General features: G+C 37.6%; 1 protein-coding gene across 1 annotated transcript in view; it reads right to left on the reverse strand.

Annotated features, from left to right (window-relative positions):
* Positions 1-14,004, reverse strand: part of CFAP299 (cilia and flagella associated protein 299) — a 268,345-nt gene extending 254,341 nt beyond the window's left edge. Inside the window, exons 1-3 of the mRNA XM_042781786.1 lie at positions 13,979-14,004; positions 13,920-13,929; positions 13,507-13,649 (exon numbers count right to left, since the gene is read on the reverse strand). Of these exons, the coding sequence (XP_042637720.1) occupies positions 13,507-13,649; positions 13,920-13,929; positions 13,979-14,004 (179 nt within the window). The remainder of the gene's footprint in view (positions 1-13,506; positions 13,650-13,919; positions 13,930-13,978) is intronic.
* Between the last annotated feature and the right edge of the window lie 5,362 nt (positions 14,005-19,366).

Raw genomic sequence — 19,366 nt, forward strand, 5'->3', positions numbered from 1 at the left:
CAACCTTCCTTCCGAGGAGTGGCTGGTGGGTTTGAACCGCCAGCCTTCTGGTTAGCAGTCAAGTGCCTTAGCCACTATGCTACCAGAGCTCCTCAGGGTTCTGTATTTCACTATAAAGTCTCGTAGAACTCACATGATGGTAGAGGCTAGAAGGCTGGCAAGTTCCAAGCCCCTGGGTAGGTCTGGAGTATTCTCACTTGTGTGATTGCAGGGGCTGGTAAACCCAAAGTGATGAGTCAGATGACAGGCTGCTGTCTCAAGTCCAGGAGTGAGATGATGATGAACCAAATGCAGGACCAGAGACAGAGATAGAACTTTCCCAGAACATTCACATATATACCCTCAAGGAAAGTAAGGGTGGTGACTTGACTCACACTCTCCAGCAAGGTGGGACTCAAGATCCATCCCACCCTAAACAGGCATAGAGGCTAGGATTTACAATACATCACACAATGGTGGATGACGGTTAGAAAGGCTATATTTAGCGATTCACTGCACTGCAGATATGTTTATAGTTAGCAAGACTCAATATCATGCTGCCAACATGATTACGACTGCAAATAAACTGCATTAATATTACAACTTTTATTTTTTGGTGAAACTTCACAAATTGACAGAAAAATTTAAATGGAAGAATGAAGGTAAACATAGCTAAGACACTCCTGAAGAATGAATACAAGATAATTTTCTTTCTTTATGTCAGGAATAATTATTATGAAAAGAAAATATAACAAATAAACTGGATTTTATTCATGAAGAGTTCAAAGACCTAGAAGAGTTAACCTACAAACAATCTCACATATATATAGGGCTTAATTTAAGACAAATATGGTGTGGCAAATTGAGGGAAAGGAAAGAGAGACTTTTCAATAAACGTTGCTAGGCCAAATGATTAGCCATATCCAATAAACAAAAACTAAAACATGGACCCTTATCTAACCAACATAAAAATATTAATTCCTTCTAGATTAAAGCTATATAAAAAAGCAAAATTACAATGATCTATAAGACCATATGAAGAACATTGCAGCATCAGAATTGGAGGAAGACTCATTAACAACTGGTGATATACAGATGTCATAAACTTGCTTGCAGGTAGTGATGCCTTGAAGCACTAACTTGATGAAGATCAAAGACTGCAACCTTCTGTATGGATTACACTTCAACATAAAGAAAACAACAATCTTCAAACTGGACCAATAAACATCACTGTAAGTGGAGAAAAGACTGAAGTTGTCAAGGATTTCTTTTTACTTGGAAACACAGTCAGCATTCATGGAAAGAGCAATCAAGAAATCAAACAACATAGGAGCTCTGGTAGCCTAGTGCCTAAGGCACTTGACTGCTAACCAGAAGGCTGGCGGTTCAAATCTACCAGCCACTCCTCAGAAGAAAGGTCGGGTGATCTACTTCTGTAGAGATACTGCTCAGAAACCCAAGGAGGAATCGCTATGAGTTGTGTCTGACTCGACAGCACATAACAACAACATTGCATTGGGAAAATTTGTTGCAAAAACCTCTTTAAAGTGTTAAAGAGCAAAGATGTCTCTTTAAAGACTAAGGTGTATCTGACCCAAGCCATGGTATTTTCAACAGTCTCCTCTGCATATGAAAGCTGGACATTGTATAAGGAAGACTGAAGAAGAATTAATGCATTTGAATTATGATGTTGGTGAAGAGTACTGAAAATACAATGGACTGCCAGAAGAACAAACAAATTGTGGAAGAAGTACAATTGAGTACAATTGGAATGCTTCTTAGAAGTGAGAATGGCCAGACTTTGTCTTTTGTACTTTGGTTGTTATCAGATGGGAGCAGTCTCTGGAGAAGGATATTATGCTTAGTTAAGCAGTGAGTCACTGAAAAAGAGGAAGACTCTTAACGAAATGGACAGACACAGTGGCTACAACAATGAGCTCAAGCATAGCAACAATTGCGAGGATGGTGCAAGACTGTTTCGTTCTATTGCACATAGGGTCACTATGAGTTGAAACTACTTGACAGAATCCAAAAACAACTACATAAGACAATATCTTGAAGATCTCAGCAAGGAAGTTACTACAGAAATCCTAAAATTGTAAATCACAAAGGAAAATATCAATAAACTACATTAAAATTAGAACTGTAACCATCGAACATCAAGGTAAACCTGTCTGCCTGCTGTCACAGTAAAACCCTTAAGTGTCAGGGGGTTTACTTATAGGACATTTCTTTAAAGAATGAATTTAGACTGCACTATGCTTATAAACCATTACTTGTTTTTGTAAGATACATGTGTGTGTTTAGCTTCTGTGCAGATGCTCACAGAAGATGATTTTCCTGAGAAACTTTTGAGAAGCTGAATACAGTTTGTGTCACTTCAGGGGGACATGAAAAAACAAATTACAGAGTCAGGGAGAGAGCTGAACTTGTGTAAGTAGCCCTGCACTCCAGGAATTGGGAGCAATTTGGCAGGCAATGGACCTGGCCAAAGAGAAGAAGGGACAGGGAAGAAAGTACTGGTGGATACTTTGTGTTGACTGAAAATTATGGAATAGCATAACCCATATGAAAACTAAGGAGCTCTGGTAGCATAGTGGCTAAGACACTTGCCTGCTAACCAGACGGCTGGCGGTTCAAACCCACCAGCCACTCCTCGGAAAGAAGGTTGGGCAATCCTACTTCCGTAGTGATACTGCCTCGGAAACCCAAGGAGGGGTCGCTATGAGTCGGAGCCGACTCAACGGCACATAACAACAACAACAACAAATATGAAAACTAAGATGTCTTGTGGTTTTTGTCCTAATGATTACTGTTAAAATAGACATTAGTTCAGAGGTCTAAACAAAATCATTGTGAAGAAAATGAGAAGAGAATGATTCACTAGAAGATTTTTTTCAAAATATAACAGACAAAAATTAATCAATATCTAAAATATATAAAAAGAATTACTGTGATCAACAAGGAAAAGACAAATAAGTCAACAGAAAAAACAAGAAAAAGTTTTAATAGAAAGGAAACCTGAACAAGCCAATAAGAGATGCCCTTCCTGATTAAAATGAACATTAAAACCACAATAAAGGATCATTTATACTCACCAGTTGTTATTGTTAGGTGCTGTCCAGTTGTCACTGACTCACAGAGACCCTACACACAGCAGAATGAAACACTGCCCAGTCCTGTGCCAGACTCATGATCTTTGCTATATCTGAACCCATCGTTGCAGCCACTATATCAATCCATCTTGTTGAGGGCCTTCCCCTTTAAGTTGACCTTTCACTTTACCAAGCATAACCTTCTCCAGGGAATGGTTCCTTCTGACTACATAACCAAAGTAGGTGAAATGAAGTCTGGCCATTCTTGCTTCTGAGGAGAATTCCAGCTGCACTTATTCCAGAACAGATTTGTCAGTCCTTTTAGCAGACCACAGTACTTTCAGCATTCTTTGCCAATACCACAACTCAAAAGCATCAAACCTTCTTCAGTCTTCCTTATTTATTGTCCAGCTCTCACATGCATAGGTGGCAATTGAAAATACCATGCCTTGGGTTAGGCACAACTTAGTCTTCAAGGAGACATCTTTGCTCTTCAGAGCTTGAAAGAGGTCTTTTATAGCAGATTTGCCCAATGCAATATGTTGTCTGATGTCTTCACTGCTGCTCCAATTGGTGTTGACTATAGAACCAAGTGATATGAAGTCCTTGACAACTTCAATCTTTTCACCATCCATTGCAAAGCTGTTTATTGGATCAGTTGGGAGGATTTTTGTTTTCTCTATATTGAGGTTTCATCCATACTGCAGATGGTAGTCTTTATTCTTCATCAGTAAGTGCTTCAAGTCATCCTCATTTTCAGCAAGCAAAGTTGTGTCATCTGGTATCAAAGGTTGTTAATGAATCTTCCTCCAATCCTGATGCCATGTTCCTCTTCATATAATAGAGCCTCTCGGATTATTTGCTCAGCCCACAAATTGAATAAGTATGGTGAAAGGATAAAACCATGACACACTCCCTTCCTGATTTTAAACCATGAAGTGTCCCCTTGTTCTGCTGTTTGAACAACAGCCTTCTGATATATGTATGGTTCCTCATGAGCACAATTAGGTGTTCTGGAATTCCCATTCTTCTCAATGTTATCAACAATTTGTTATGGTCTGCATAATCAAATGCTTTTGCATAGTCAATAAAACAAAAGCAAATACCTTTCTGGTATTCTTTGCTGTCAGCTAAGATCCATCTGACATCAGTAATGATATCACTCATTCCACATACTCTTCTGAATCCGGCTTGCATTCTGGAAGCTCTCTGTCAATATACGCCTGCAATCGTTTTTGAATTCTCTTCAGTAAGATTTTACTTGCATGTGATATTGATGATATTGTTTGATAATTTCAGTGTTTTGTGGGGTCACCTTTCTTTGGAATGGGTACAAATATGGATATTTTCCAGTCAGTTGGCCAGGGAGCTTTCTTCCAAATCTCTTGGCATAGCTGAATGAGTGCCACCAGAGGAGCATCCCTTTGTTGAAACATCTCAATGGGTATTCTTTAAATTGCTGGAGCCTTGCTTTTTGCCAGTTCCTTCAGTGCAGCTTCAACTTCTTCCTTCAGTACCATTGGTTCTTGATCATATGCCACCTCCTGAAATGGATGAACCCTGACTAATTCTTTTTGGTACAGTGACTCTGTGTATTTCTTCCATCTGCTTTTGGTGTTTCCCACATCATTCAATATTTTGCCCATAGAATCTTTCAATATTGCAACTTGAGGCTTGAATTTTTTCCTCAAGTTTCAGCTTGAGAAATGCTGAACGTGTCTTTCCCTTTTGGTTTTCTAACTCCAGGTCTTTTCACATCTCATTATAGTAATTGTTTTTGTCTTCGTGAGCTGCTCATTGAAATCTTCAGTTCAGCTCTTATATCTTATCGTTTCTTTCATTTGCTTTAGCTACTCTCTGCATAAGGGCAAGTTTCAGAGTATCTTCTGACATCCATTTTGGTCTTTTCTTCCTTTCTTGTTTTTTTAATGACCTCTTGCTTTTTTCATGGATGATATACTTGATGTCATCCCACAATTCCTTTGGTTTTTAGTCATTGGTGTTCAATGAACCAAATCTATTCTTTAGATGGTCTCTAAATTCAGGAAGGATATTATCAAAGTCATATTTTGGCTCTCAGGACTTGGTTTAATGGTCTGCAACTTCAACTTGAATGTGTAGACAAGCAGTTGATGGTCTGTTCCACAGTCAGCTCCTGGACTTGTTTTGGCTTAAGATATTGAACTTTTCCATCACCTCTTGCCACAAATGTAGTCAGTTTGATTTCTGTGTATTCCACCTGGTGAAGTCCCCTTATGTTGTTTAAAGAAAGGTATTTGTAATGAATAAGTTATTGGTCTTGCAAAATCACCAAGGCCTTATTTTCCAGCTACTGGTGACTCTTTTTAGTTTCCAACTTTTGTATTCCAGTCACCAGGAATAATCAACACATCTTGATTGCATGTTTGGGCAATTTCAGACTGCCGAAGTAGGCAGAAATCTTCAATCTCCTCATCTTTGGCTTTGGTGGTTGGTGTGTAAATTTGAATAACAGCAGTATTAACTGGTCTTCCTTGTAGATGTATGGATATTATACTATCACTGACAGTGTTATACTTCAGGACAGATCTTGAAACAGTCTTTGTGATAATGAATTCCCCATCATTCCTCTACAATTTGTCATTCCTGGCATAGTAGACCATATGGTTATCTGATTCAAAATGGCCAAAATGAGTTCATTTCAGCTCATTAATGCCTAGGATATCAGTCTTTATGTGTTCTATTTCATTTTTGACAACTTCCAATTGTCTTAGATTCATACTTCGTACATTCCATGTTCTGATAACTAATGGATGTTTGCATATTTTCTACTCATTTTGAGTTGTGCCACTTCAACCAATGGAGGTCCCAAAAGCTTTACTCTATTGATATCATTAAGGTCATCTCTACTCTGAGGAGTCAGCTCTTTCCCAGTCAAATTTTGAGTGCCTTCTGACCTGACAGGCTCATCTTCTGGCACTATACCAGACAGTGTTTCAGGGCTATTCATAAAGTTTTCCATCAATATACCAGACAATGTTTCACTGTTACTCACCAATGTAGAAAATTTAAAAAAAAATGATAATATCAAATCTCACTGAGAATGAGAGTTAACAGATCATTTATGTACTGCTAACAGATGTGTAGGAGCTCTGGTAGCATAGTACCTAAGGCATTTGACTGCCAACCAGAAGGTTGACGATTCAAATCCACCAGCCACTCCTCGGAAGGAAGACTGGGCAATCTACTTCCATTGAGACACTGCTTCAGAAACCCAAGGAGGGGTCACTGTGAGTTGGGACCAACTCAATGGCAGTGAGTTTGGTTTTTAATAGATGTGTAAGTTGGTAAAATCACATGGAAAAACAATTTGGCATTACCTTGTATATTCTTTTGCTCTTTTGGCTTTATTTATTTTCATAAATAATGAAAGACATTATTTTTGTCATCAGGGGATAACAGAGCAGAACTACATCATGGGAGTTATTAATCAACTTAGTACATATGACTTGGTTTCTCTAAAAAATCAACAGAATAGAAGATGAAAAAAAAAAAAAAAAGGATTTGCCAGGGTTAGAATACAAAAACATTCTTTTGTGTAGATTTTGATTTGAACAAACTAACTTTAAAGGAACAACTTTCAGACAATTGACAAAATATGAATAAGGACTACATATTAAATAATGTTAAGAGTTATTTTGTTAGTTATAATAATGTCATGATGGTTATTATCATTAATGTTATATGTTAAAAATGCTCACTGAAGTATTTACAGGTAAAATGATATATCTTATATTTGCTTTAGTATAAACAAAGCTGTGAAGGCAATAAATATAGAATTTTTAGTGAACCAGTGGTTATGGGTTGGTGTTGGACGGTAAGAGGTTTAGAATAACATCAGGAGTTTCCTTCAGTTGCAAGAGTGGTGCCATTTGCCCACACAGAAGATCTAGAAGTAACAGTAGGCTTTGGGATGAAATAAATTTAATTTAAACATAAGTTTTAAGGACTATTGGGACAACCAGAAGGTTCTCTGTAGGAAACAGTAACACAATTGAGTTGAAATAAAAAACAGACCTGTGCTGGATTTGTAGTTGTGAAAACAACTTAACTGCAGAAGAATGATCAAATCACCCAATAAAAAAGAGAGAGAGAAAGAGAAGAATGCATATAGTAAGATAACCAGCCTAAAGATGATCTGTAGTAAATATCAATATTTAAGAATTAAACAAGCTGAAAGTTCAATGAGGGATTCTGGGAATAAAAGATAAGAGTGTTTGCATAGTTTCAAGGAGAATGGATTAATGTATATTATGATTAATTAAGATTAATTTTATAGAAATTAATAGATATTAATAATAATATGAATAGAAGTTAAGGTAACTGAGAATAATTATTAGGATTTTGAAATTGGCAGTCATTGGTGGTTTTAGAAGTACTTTTCATTTGAATAATAGGGCCAGAAATCTAATTATAATGAGTTGAAACCTGTATGAAATGTGAGAATCTAAGGCATTTATTCTGTGGAGTTTTGCTGCAAAGGGTAATATTTGGAACACAAAATGGATTTCCTTTCTTTAATACAGAAATGGCTTCAGCATGTTTAAGGAGCTCTGGTGGTGTAGCAGGTAAGGTATGCTGCTAATCAGAAGGTCAGTGGTTCAAACCCATCAGCTGCTCCATGGGCAGAAGATGAGGAAATCTATTTCTGTAAAGATTTGCAGCCCTGGAAACTCAACAGAGGTCATTATGAGTCAGAACTGACTTGATGGTACTGGGTTTGGTTTGGGGTTGTTTTCCAATCTATTTGGAGGAAAGATGAGGCAAGAGAAAGGAGCCAGTAGAGAAGGACAGCTTGAAAATCTACAAAAAAAAAAAAAGGAGAGAGAGAGAGAACAACAGATGAAGTATGGCTTCAGTGGAAAGGGGATTGGAAAGCAATCAAACCAAGGTTGGATAAATTCACACTAAACTGACAAGGAATTCTTTCTACTCTAAATCTGGAAAAAATGAGGTCAAGGTAGATGTATTCATAGAGGAATGTTCACTTAGTATGATTTTTTTTTTTTTAATGGAGAAACTATTTATAAAACAGTGCAACCACCTGGATCAGACCTATTTTATTTCAGAATTATCAGAAAGCAACCAGTTACTCTTTTGGCAAACATTTCCTTGTGGTTCTTAGGGAAACTTCAGCCTTGGTGTGTTGGCAGAAAGTGTCCCAGTTTGTAGCAAAATGACTCTTGCAGAGTAAGGATGAAGGACAAGATGGCAGTGGCATTCTAGCTTCAGGTACAACACTGTTCTGACTGTAGGTGGCTGGCTGAGGAGCCAATAGCAGGCAGAATGGAACTGTGACTGGACTTAATTAGAAAGGCATCTCAGGGAGACTTTGGCTAACAAAAAAGGTTGACAGAAAAACAAATGAGTTGATAGTGTTCGTGTTTAGACTTATGCCCTGTGAAAGCTGAGGCAAATCATATATTGAGAGAGGTCAGCACTTAGAAAAAAGGATATAAGACAGGGACAAAGTTTTAAAATATTATGTGGGGAGGAATAGAAGTGGGAGTTGAGAAACAGGACATAAAAGAGTGGCTGAGGAGCACAAAGGACCTGGAGGGGAGGTTGGAGACCACAAAGTATTAGTAGCAACCATTAGCACATTTGTGAAATTTCCTTCAGTAATGCACAGATATTCAGCTACAGGTGAAAAGAAAAGAATGGGTCAATATATTTGAGGGACTTAGTAGGACAGATATAACCATAGACAAGATGATATGGACGGTGGGGACTGCTGCCAGAAATAAATTAAATGATATACATATGTCCCTACATGTGGACTTCACCAGATGAAACACACAAGAATCAGATTGACTACATCTGTGGCAGAGGCAGTGGAAAAGCTCAATATCTTCAGCTAAAACAAGGCCAGGAGCTGATTGTGGAAGATACCATCAACTGCTCATATGCAAGTTCAACTTGAAGTTAAAGACAATTAAAACAAGTCCAAGAGAGCCAAAATATGATCTTGAATATATCCCTCCTGAATTTAGAGATCATCTAAAGAATAGATTTGATGCATTGAACACCAATGACTGAAAAACAGAATTGTGGGAGGATATCAAGAACATTATCCATGAAGAAAGCAAGAGATCACTAAAAAGATGAGAAAAGAAGAGAAGACCAAAATGGATGACAGAAGAGACTCTGAAACTTGCCCTTGAGAGGAGAGTAGCTAAAGCAAATGGAAGAAATGACAAGATAAAAGAGCTGAACAGAAGATTTCAAAGAGCAGCTTGAACAGACAAAACCAATTACCCATTTGTATCCATTCCAAAGAAAGATGATCCCACAGAATGTGGAAATTATAGAACAACATCATTAATATCACATGCAAGTAAGATCTTACTGAAGATTAATTCAAAAATGGTTGCAGCAGTATATTGACAGAGAACTTCCGAGGTGCAAACTGGATTCAGAAGAGGATGTGGAACAAGGGATATCATAGCTATTGTCAGATGGATCTTGGCTTAAGGCAAAGGATACCAGAAAGATGTTTACTTGTGTTTTATTGACTATGCAAAGGCATTTGATTGTGTGAATCATGACAAATTATGGATAAAATTGAGAAGGGGAATTCCCAAACACCTGATTGTACTCATGAGGAACCTGTACCTTGACCAGGAGGCTGTCATTCAAACGGAACAAGGCAACACAACTTTTTTTTTTTTTCTTAATTATTATTTTTATTGTGATTTGGGTGAAAGTTTATATAACAAATTCATTTTCTATACAGCCGTTCATACACATTGTGTTTCATGACATTTACTGCAATCCCCACAATGTAACAGCTGTCTTCCCACTTCTTCCCTGTAGTTACCTCTTCCCTGTATCCTTCTTTCCTATGCATTCCTGCCCCCTGAGCTATCTGCTTGTGAAAATACTGCCCTTCTGTTCTTCCATGATTGATCATTCTAAGGAGTGTATCTACCTGGTGTAAATGTTCACCTATACGCCTGTCTATTGTTTACCTAAAAGCAATGGGAGTGAGTTCAATTCCAGACCTGAAGGGTAACTAGGGGCCATAGTCTCAGGGGTCTCATCAGGGTCTCTCAGACCAATTAACCTGGTCTTTTTTATGATACTGAATTTTGTTCCACATTGTTTTCCGAGGATTTCCTGCACTGATCCCTTTCCAAGTGGTTGACAGTAGTAGTAGCCAGGCACCATCTAATTCCTTTGGTCTGATGGTCATATAGGTTGAGTTCACATGGTCCACAAGTACTCTGGACTAATTGTGTCCATGTGTCTTTGGTTTTCTTCATTCTGGATGAGGAGAGACCCATTGTTGCATCTAGATGACTGCCTGCAAGCTTTTAAGACCCCAGTCACAACTCACCAAAGTACAATGTAGAACAGTATTTTTATTTAGTCTGCTATGTCAATTGAGCTCGATGTGTCCCATGACCATTGTCCTGAGCCCACAAGTCCAACCACTTGCTCCATCAGGGTGGTTGACAGTGCCTAAGTTATCATAACTTTGCCCCCTATTAGTTCTATTTATTTGAACATTTTTACAGCCAATATAAATATGCATGTACAAATATCATCTGCCAACCTTATATATGGTCATGGGTATATTCCCTTTTGCCTAGACATACCTGATCATTCAGCCTATCTACCCATCTATTTACCTGTAGATTAATATTTGTTATCACTGATAATGCACTATTGTATATATAAAAGTGTTTATATGTGTTGCCTGTACCTCTTGTGCACCTCTCTGTGTCTTCCTTTTCCTTAGTATTATTGTGTTGGTCACTTGATTTGGTATATTGCCTTTCCCTTCATCCAAATCAATATTTGTCTCTTACCTACCCAGCAATATTCCCTCCTCTCCCCTCCCATTCCTGGTAACCAACAAAGAAATTTTCCTTCCATGCATAAACCTTTCCTTGACTTTTTACAATAGTGAACTAATACAACATTTGTCCTTCTGTGATCAACTTATTTCACTCAGCATAATGTCCTCCAAGTTCATCCATGTCATGCAGTGTTTTGCAGAATCTATATTATTATTTAGTGGAACATAGCATTCCGTTGTGTGTATGTACCATAGTTTTGTTATCCATTCTTCTGTTGATGGGCACTTAGGTTGTTTCCATCTCTTTGCTGACAAGGATTTTTTTTTTTTAAATTGTGATTTGGGTGAAGATTTACAGAGTAAATTCACTTTCCATACAGCAGTTCATATATACTTTGTCTCATGTCATTGACCACGGTTTACCACAATGTAACAGCTCCCTTCCCATTTCCTCCCCATACTTACCTCTTCCCAGTGTCCATCCCTCCATACATTCCTGCCCCCTGAGCTGTCTCCCTATGCATAAGCAGCCCTTCTTTTTCCCATGAGTGTTCTCTCCAAGGAGTGTATCTACTTGAGGTAAATGTTCAACTCATATGCCTGTATTTTGTTTGGCTGGAAACCACAGGTGTGGGTTCAATTCCAGACCTGAAGGGCAGCTAAGGGCCATAGTCTCAGTGGTTCCACCAGGCTCTCTTGGACCAGCAAACCTGGTCCACACCTTTTTTTTTTTTTTTCTCCAGACACTACATGGTTTAAAATCAAGAAGGGAGTGCGTCAGGGTTGTATTCTTTCTCCACACTTATTCAATCTATATGCTGAGCAAATAATCCGAGAAGCTGGACTATGTGAAGAAAAATGTGGCATCAGAATTGGAGGAAGAATCATCAACAACCTGAGATATGCAGATGATACAACTTTGCTTGCTGAGAGTGAGGATGACTTGAGGTACCTACTGATAAAGGTTGAAGAATACAGCCTGCAGTATGGATTATGTCTCAATATAAAGAAAACAAAAATCCTCACAACTGGACCAATGACCAGCATTACAATAAATGGAGAGAAGACTGAGGTTGTCAAAGAATTCATGTTGCTTGGCTCTACTATTGATGCCAATGGAAGCAGCAGTCAGGACATTAGACAATGCGTAGCACTGGGAAGGTCAACCGCGAAGGAACTGTTTCATGTGCTGAGGAGCAAGGATGTCTCCTTGGGGACTAAGGTGCACCTGACACAAGCCATGATATTTCCAATCGCCTCGTATGCATGTGAGAGCTGGACAATGAATAAGGAAGACTGAAGAAGAGTTGATGCTTTTGAGTTGTGGTGCTGGTGAAGAATGCTGAAAGTACCATGGACTGCTAAAAGAACTAACACATCTGTCCTCGAGAAAGTGCACCCAAAATGCTCCTTGGAAGCGAGAATGGCCAGACTTTGTCTCACCTACTTTGGTCATGTTGTCAGAAGGGACCATTCCCTGGAGAAGGATGTCATGCTTGGTAGGGTGGAGGGTTGACGAAAAGGGGAAGGTCTTCAATGAGATGGATTGACATGGTGGTTGCGATGATGGCCTCAAGTATAGCAGGGATCATGGAGCTGGCACGGGATCGGGCAGTGTTTCGTTCTGCTGTGCATGGGGACTTTGAGTTTATCTCTATCAGTTCCCCAGCAAGGGGGGAACTTCCTGTGTATGATAAATGCCATCTACCTAACAACACCATGTGTCTAGCTTGCATAGGAAAAATGGTGATTACATTAAAGTGGTGATGGATAGGAATTTTTCATATGACAGTAATAAAGATGGAGAGAGAATGACAGGGACTTTATAAGAGGAGAGTAATGTTATATGTCTCCAATAACAATATGGAGATAGCAATGTAGAGTTAAAACAGAACACTGCCTCTACTTTTGGGTTCTATGACAAGTAAAACATGTCTGAATAAAAATTTTATTTTGAGGGTTATTTATTTAGAAGGGGGTATGGGGATCAATCTGTGAATAAATTGACAGTGTAGAGTAGATCCTAGGTGATGAAATGAGTGTCCTGGAAGAAAGGGTAAGGGATCTATAAAAAAAAGAATGCTGAGGAGGAAGAAGTCTCAGACAGGACAGTGATGAGAGAAAATAAGGGTGAGATGGCCAGAGGTCTGCATTTTGGCTGATGGTGAAAGAAAAGTGGGAGGAGATGTTACATGGACTGCTCTCAAGATTTTTAGTCAGACTGAATCCCAAGTGGTGCAAGAGCCTTATGAGGTTAGCAATTTATATAGGCTTTACTTATCATATAAAAAGAATGTTGCTGAGAATTTACTTGTTAAGTTGTGTTTCAAAAGATGCCTTCCTCAGGCTGTTAAAGTAAAAATGTACTTATGCTCATTGCATATTTGAAAATGTATATATAGATACGTGTGTGTGTGTGTGTGTGTGTGTGTATACACATATATATAACTCAAAATCCACCTTGGCACATTCTTACTCTACACCCATTAGCATTCTAGGCACAATTGGAACACATACAAAAAATCTTTCATCCTTGACTCTTAGGAGTTCCTTCTCTAAATAAAATATGAGAAAATGCATACAATTTACCTCAGGTCTGTGAGCTTTGGAAGAAGTCTTTTTTTCCCACTAAAGTAGACCTCAAAATCTTCAGTCTTTAGCCTATGAGCATAGTCGATGTATCCTGACACCTCCTGCCCATGAGTATTTCTGTCACGAATAAAAATCACAGACTGAAACACAGAACAATAGAGAAAGGAAAGAGTAAATGAATAAAAATCACTTGAGAAAAATGTGTATACTAAGAAGGACTATAGTTATGGAGTATGACATGTGCTCAGACCTATTCTAAACATTTTACATTTCATTCTCACAATGATCCTATGAGGTAAGTACTCTTATTTTCTCCTGACTGATGAAGAAACTTATAAAAGGTCAACTGAGCATGCACATAATATGCTTTTACAATAATTTTACATACAACATCAATAGATAATTCTTACAGAATGCCTCCTAAGAACAGATATTATTTTAAATGTTTTTCATACACTAACTTACTTACTCTTCCTCTACTTCTATTGTCTTCATTTTGGTTTCATTTTAGAGATAAGGAAACTGAGGAACAGAAAAGTTGAGTACCTTCCCCAAGGTCTCACAGCTAGTAAGTGGCAAAACTAAGATTCAAACTCAGCCTCTGTTTGCCTAACCACTGCATTTTTTTCCCATTTAAACGTGTAAATATTTTCTGTTATAAAGAAATAAATGGAGTCCTTTCACCTCATTACCATGAGAGCTAAAGAATCTCTTTACAAAATAAACTTCATCAGTCAAAATTATTCAGCAAATGGTATTCTTTAACATATTTTTCACTCATATATAAATAGTTTCACAAATACCATTGAACAACTACTTCATAGTAGACATTGTTGTAGACACCAAGGATTCTATAATAAGCAAAAACAAAGTCGTGATCTTTCAGAACTTGTACTGAGACAGAAATTAAGCATGGGGGGGGGAATTCCTGTGTATGATAAATGCCATGAAGTAAATAAAGATGATAACTGACTAGAGAATGAGTTAATGGGTTGTTGGTATCAAAAACTTCTTTAGATAATCAGAAAAGACCTTGAGGATTTAAGCCAAGACCTGAAGGATGAGTGGAAATAAACCATGTAAATATCTGGAATAAGAACACAACAGGCAAAGAGAATGGCTGGAACAAAGGCCCTAAAGTGAAAACAAGGTAATGCAAGTGGCAGAATTATAGTATTTTTTCCTTCAAGTTAACAGACATTGTTCTCATTGTAGATTTTTTTTTTTTTTAATAAAAGGAAGAAAAAGAAAACAAAAAATACTACTGTAATTTGAAAGTCCCTTAATGCATTTATTTCCAAATCTAGATCAAAGTGTAGAATTCCATAGCAAAATTCTATGTCAGGCAGAGTCTGTAAATAAACCTTCCTTTTTCACTGTTACTTGTCTTGCTGTATAACTCATTGCCATCAAGTGGATTCCAACTCATAGCGACCCCCAATGGATTTCTGAGGTGGTAAATCTTTACCAAAGTAGATTGCCCCATCTTCCTTCTGTGGAGCGGCTGGTGGGTTTGAACTGCCAACCTTCCAGTTAGCAGGCAAATTCCTTAGGCACTGAGCTGCCAGTTGCTGAATAGTCAATTACAATTACTTTTTACTATATTAATGTTTGTGATAACAGGCCAAAGAGCTTCCAAAAGACTTAAGTTAGAAAATTGAAAGGATTATTTCTCCCCACTGCACCTATTGTTGCTTACAACATCCTTATTAATAATCGAAGAAGAGAGACATAATTTACCATAAACTGTTATTGTGCTGATAGTTTTCATCCTATTCTGGTTGTTTGGGCATTGGAGGCTAAAAATACTGTGCTCAGAAGGATTCTGAGGCATCTTCTTCTTTCAAGGGGAAGGTGCATTGTGATTAGATTAGTGGTATTTCCCACAGATGTAGCAATGTTGTTGTTGTTATGTGCCATCAAGTCAGACCCAACTCGATAGCAACCCCTCCTTGGTTTCTGAGGCAGTATCATTATAGACGTAAATTGCCCCATCTTCCTTCCAAGGAGTGGCTGGTGGGTTTGAACCATCAGCCTTCTGGTTAGCAGTCAAGTGTCTTAGGCACTACACTACCAGATCTCCCGATGTAGCAATAGGAACTAGCATTTGTTATTAGGCCTGTGCTAAGTGTTTTATAGTTTTCAATACTTAGTCATTCTCATTTCTCCCATATAACTCCAAAGGAAATTTATATCAGTTTTTCTATGCTTTCAGACAATTCTTTTGTCTGTGAAGCACAAACTCTAAGTGGCTAGTAACTCAAAATGACTTCCCAAGACTCTCATACTAGTAAATTCATAATTAACACTGCTTACTCTTCTTAACCAATGCCATGATATATAATTATAAATATTTCATAAGCAAGCCTGCAGGTGCTTGGCGCCTTTTCACCATCAAGGCTTCTTCTGATGTCAGGTAAGTCACAATTACTTAAGAGAACAATCGGCCCAAAGTAGTTTCTCTACTTTCAGAATGGAACTCTAATGACAGAAAAAGAAAAATCTCTCTTTTCTTTTTCTCTTTTAAATGGAGGAATAATCAACTTCCCCTCCCTCCAATAGAATGGCATACCAGATATTCTGACTTATTTTATGCTAAAACAAATAAAAACACTGGATAAAATCTAAAACACAACTTGTAAAATGCACTGATACGCTGGCAAGAATATAAACAATATTCAGTGTCCAAAAACTAAGTAAAAGTAGGAACCTATAGAGGAAAGCAGAGCCCTAAAGTCAGTTTTGCCCTGTAGACATTTGCCCAACCCCAGAAAATTTGAACAGGGATTTCCTGACCTTATACAGTAAGGGGTAACAGGAACCACTCCTGTACACACCTAGTACTTCAGGGAGAGAAACTGACAGGATTAATTACCTCAACATAAAGCTAAGAAGTCACAATACACTGAAATAATATTTTCAATGTGTCAAGAGAAAATAAGAATTATCTTAGAATTATATAAACAAACAAACAAACAAACACAAAAAAAAAAAAACTCACTGCCATTGAGTGGGATCCAACTCATAGCAACCCCTCCTTGGGTTTCCAGGGCAGTATCTCTACAGAAGTAGATTGCCCAATCTTCCTTCTGAAGAGTAGCTGGTGGGTTTGAACTGCCACCCTTCTGGTTAGCAGTCAAATGCCTTAGGCACTACACCTATGGTAGTGTTTTTGCCAGGGATCCCTGGCAAAATATCTTTCTAGTGATCAAAACACAGATATTTTCAGAAAAAAAAGAAAATGAGAGACTTAGCCAAAAACAGAATCTTATTCAAAGAAATTCTGAAGGATGTACTTTAGACAACAGGAAAATGATTGATCCCAGCTGAAAGGTGAAAGATCCAAGAAACAATGCTGACCAAAGAACATGGTAAATATATGGGTAAATATAAACAAATATTGACTATACAAAATAATCATAACAATGTCTTCTAGAATTAATAAAAAATACTGTCCAAAATTTCTGAAATATACATGTATGTTTGAAAGGGTAATCAGAGCTAACGTATTGAAATTTCCTTCCAATTTTCTGAATGAGGGAAGATATACTGATTAATTTTAAAATTTCTTAAGTATGCATGTGTAAGCCTTGGGTGATTTTTATAGAATAAGAATTAGTGTACATTATCTTTAAATTTTTAGAGAAAAAATGATATAATATTGTCAAATCAGTGGAATAGAAGGCAAGAAAGAAGTGGAAAAATATAGAAGAGATAGGACAAATCAAAGACATAAAATAATAATAATAATAATTGAAATATCTAACTAATTACAATAAATTTAGTTGGCCAAATTTTATGCAAAAAGACAAAGGTTATGGGAGTGGAGGTTTTAAAAATACTCCATAAAAGATAAAAAGCCCCAAGTGGTTGAAAGTTAAGTAGTCCAAGAATGTATAAATGAACATTTTCAACCACAAGAGAGTTAATATCAACAAGTTAATATTAGATAAATTGACTTAAGACAAAAATCTTTACTAGATGGTGAGTCATTGCATAATGATAAAAGATTCAATTCATACAAAGATTTAACGATGCTAAACTTCATTGGACTTTTAAAATGTAGCCTCAAAATATTAAAGCAAAAACTGATTCAAACTACAAGGATAGACACACAAGCCACCATCAAATCGGTAAATTTATCCTTCCCATTACCTGCTAGATCAAGCAGAGATAAATACATAGCTATTATAACATTAATATAAATTTTAAAGAGTTGAAATCACAAGTCTAAATGCTTGGGTTTCACTACGGGCAGGTACTTTAACTTCCTTATTCTTTAATGTTTTTATGACTAAAATGATTGGCAGTCTAAAACGACCTATTTTAGGCCATTATTTCACTATTTTAAATTGTTATATATACCCCTCCCATATCAGTTAAGTCTCCCTGACAATGGAAATGTTATTGAATTATTTTAAATTTCACTTCTCCAGCCCTGAGAGTTAAGAGACTGCTCTGAGAATTTTGAATTCTGAGGTTTTCTAATGCTAGAGTACTAGTGAGGCCAAACTGGATGTGAGTGTAGGTATCACCAGGTTTTTTGGGCAAGTTACTCAAATGCTTAAAGTGTCTCTGATATTAATAAGCCATACACCCTCAAGTTGCTGTTGTTGCTGTTGTTAGGTGCTGTCAAGTCAGCTCTGACTCATGGTGACCCTATGCACAGAAGAACAAAACTCTGCTGGGTTGTCCATCATCTTGACAGTCCTTGCTATACTTGTGCCCATCGTTAAAGCCACTGCATTTATCCATGTTGAGGGTCTTCCCCCTTTTCACTGATCCTCCACTTTACCAAGCATGATATCCTTCTCCAGGGAATGGCCCCTTCTGACAACATGGCAAAAAGTAGGTGAGATGAAGTCTGGCCATTCATGCTTCCAAGGAACATTCCGGCTGCATTTCTTCCAAGACAGATTTATGCATTCTACTGGCAGTCCATGGGAGCTCTCATGGTGTAGTGCCTAAGGCATTTGACTACTAACTAGAAGGCTAACAGTTCAAACACACCGCCCACTCCTCAGAAGGAATATTGGGCAATCCACTTCTGTAAAGATACTGCGTCAGAAACCCACGGAGGAGTTGCTATGAGTCGGATCCGGCTGGAGGGCAGTGAGAATTTTTTTTTTTTTGGCAGTCCGTGGTACTTTCAATATTCTTTGCCAACACCACAACTCAAAAGCATCACCTTTTCTTTGGTCTTCCTTATTCATTGTCCAGCTTTCACATGCATATGAGTGATTGAAAATACTATGGCTTGGGTCAGGGGCACCTTAATCTTCAAAGTGCTATCTTGGTTCCTTAACACTTTAAAGAGGTCTTTTCCAGCAGATTTGCCCAGTGCAGTACAATGTGTGATTTCTTGACTGCTGCTTCCATGGGTATTGATGGTGGATCAAAATTCTATGAAATCTTTGACAACTTCAATTTTCTTTCTCTATTTTTGGTAATGCTGCCTATTGGTCCAGTTGCAAAGATTTTCATTTTTCTTATGTTGAGTTGTAATCCATACTGCAGACTGTGGTCTTTAATCTTCATCAAGTCATCTTCACTTTCAGGAAGCAAGGTTGTTTTATCTGCATATTGTAGATTTTCAATGAGTCTTCCTCCAATCCTGATGCCATGTTCTTCTTCATATATTCCGGGTTCTCATAGTATGTGCTCAACATACAGATTGAATAAGTATGGTGGAAAGATCTAACCCTGATGTACGCATTTCTTGTTTTTAAACTGTGCAATATCCCCTTGTTCTGTTCCAATGACAGCTTCCTGGTGTATGTACAGGTTCCTCATGAGCACAATTAAGTGTTCTGGAAATTCCGTTCTTTGCAATGTTATCCATAATTTATGATGATTC

The sequence above is a fragment of the Orycteropus afer genome, unplaced genomic scaffold, assembly GCF_000298275.1.
Source record: "Orycteropus afer afer isolate SDZICR_OR568_19922 unplaced genomic scaffold, OryAfe1.0 scaffold00172, whole genome shotgun sequence".
Taxonomy (NCBI): domain Eukaryota; kingdom Metazoa; phylum Chordata; class Mammalia; order Tubulidentata; family Orycteropodidae; genus Orycteropus; species Orycteropus afer.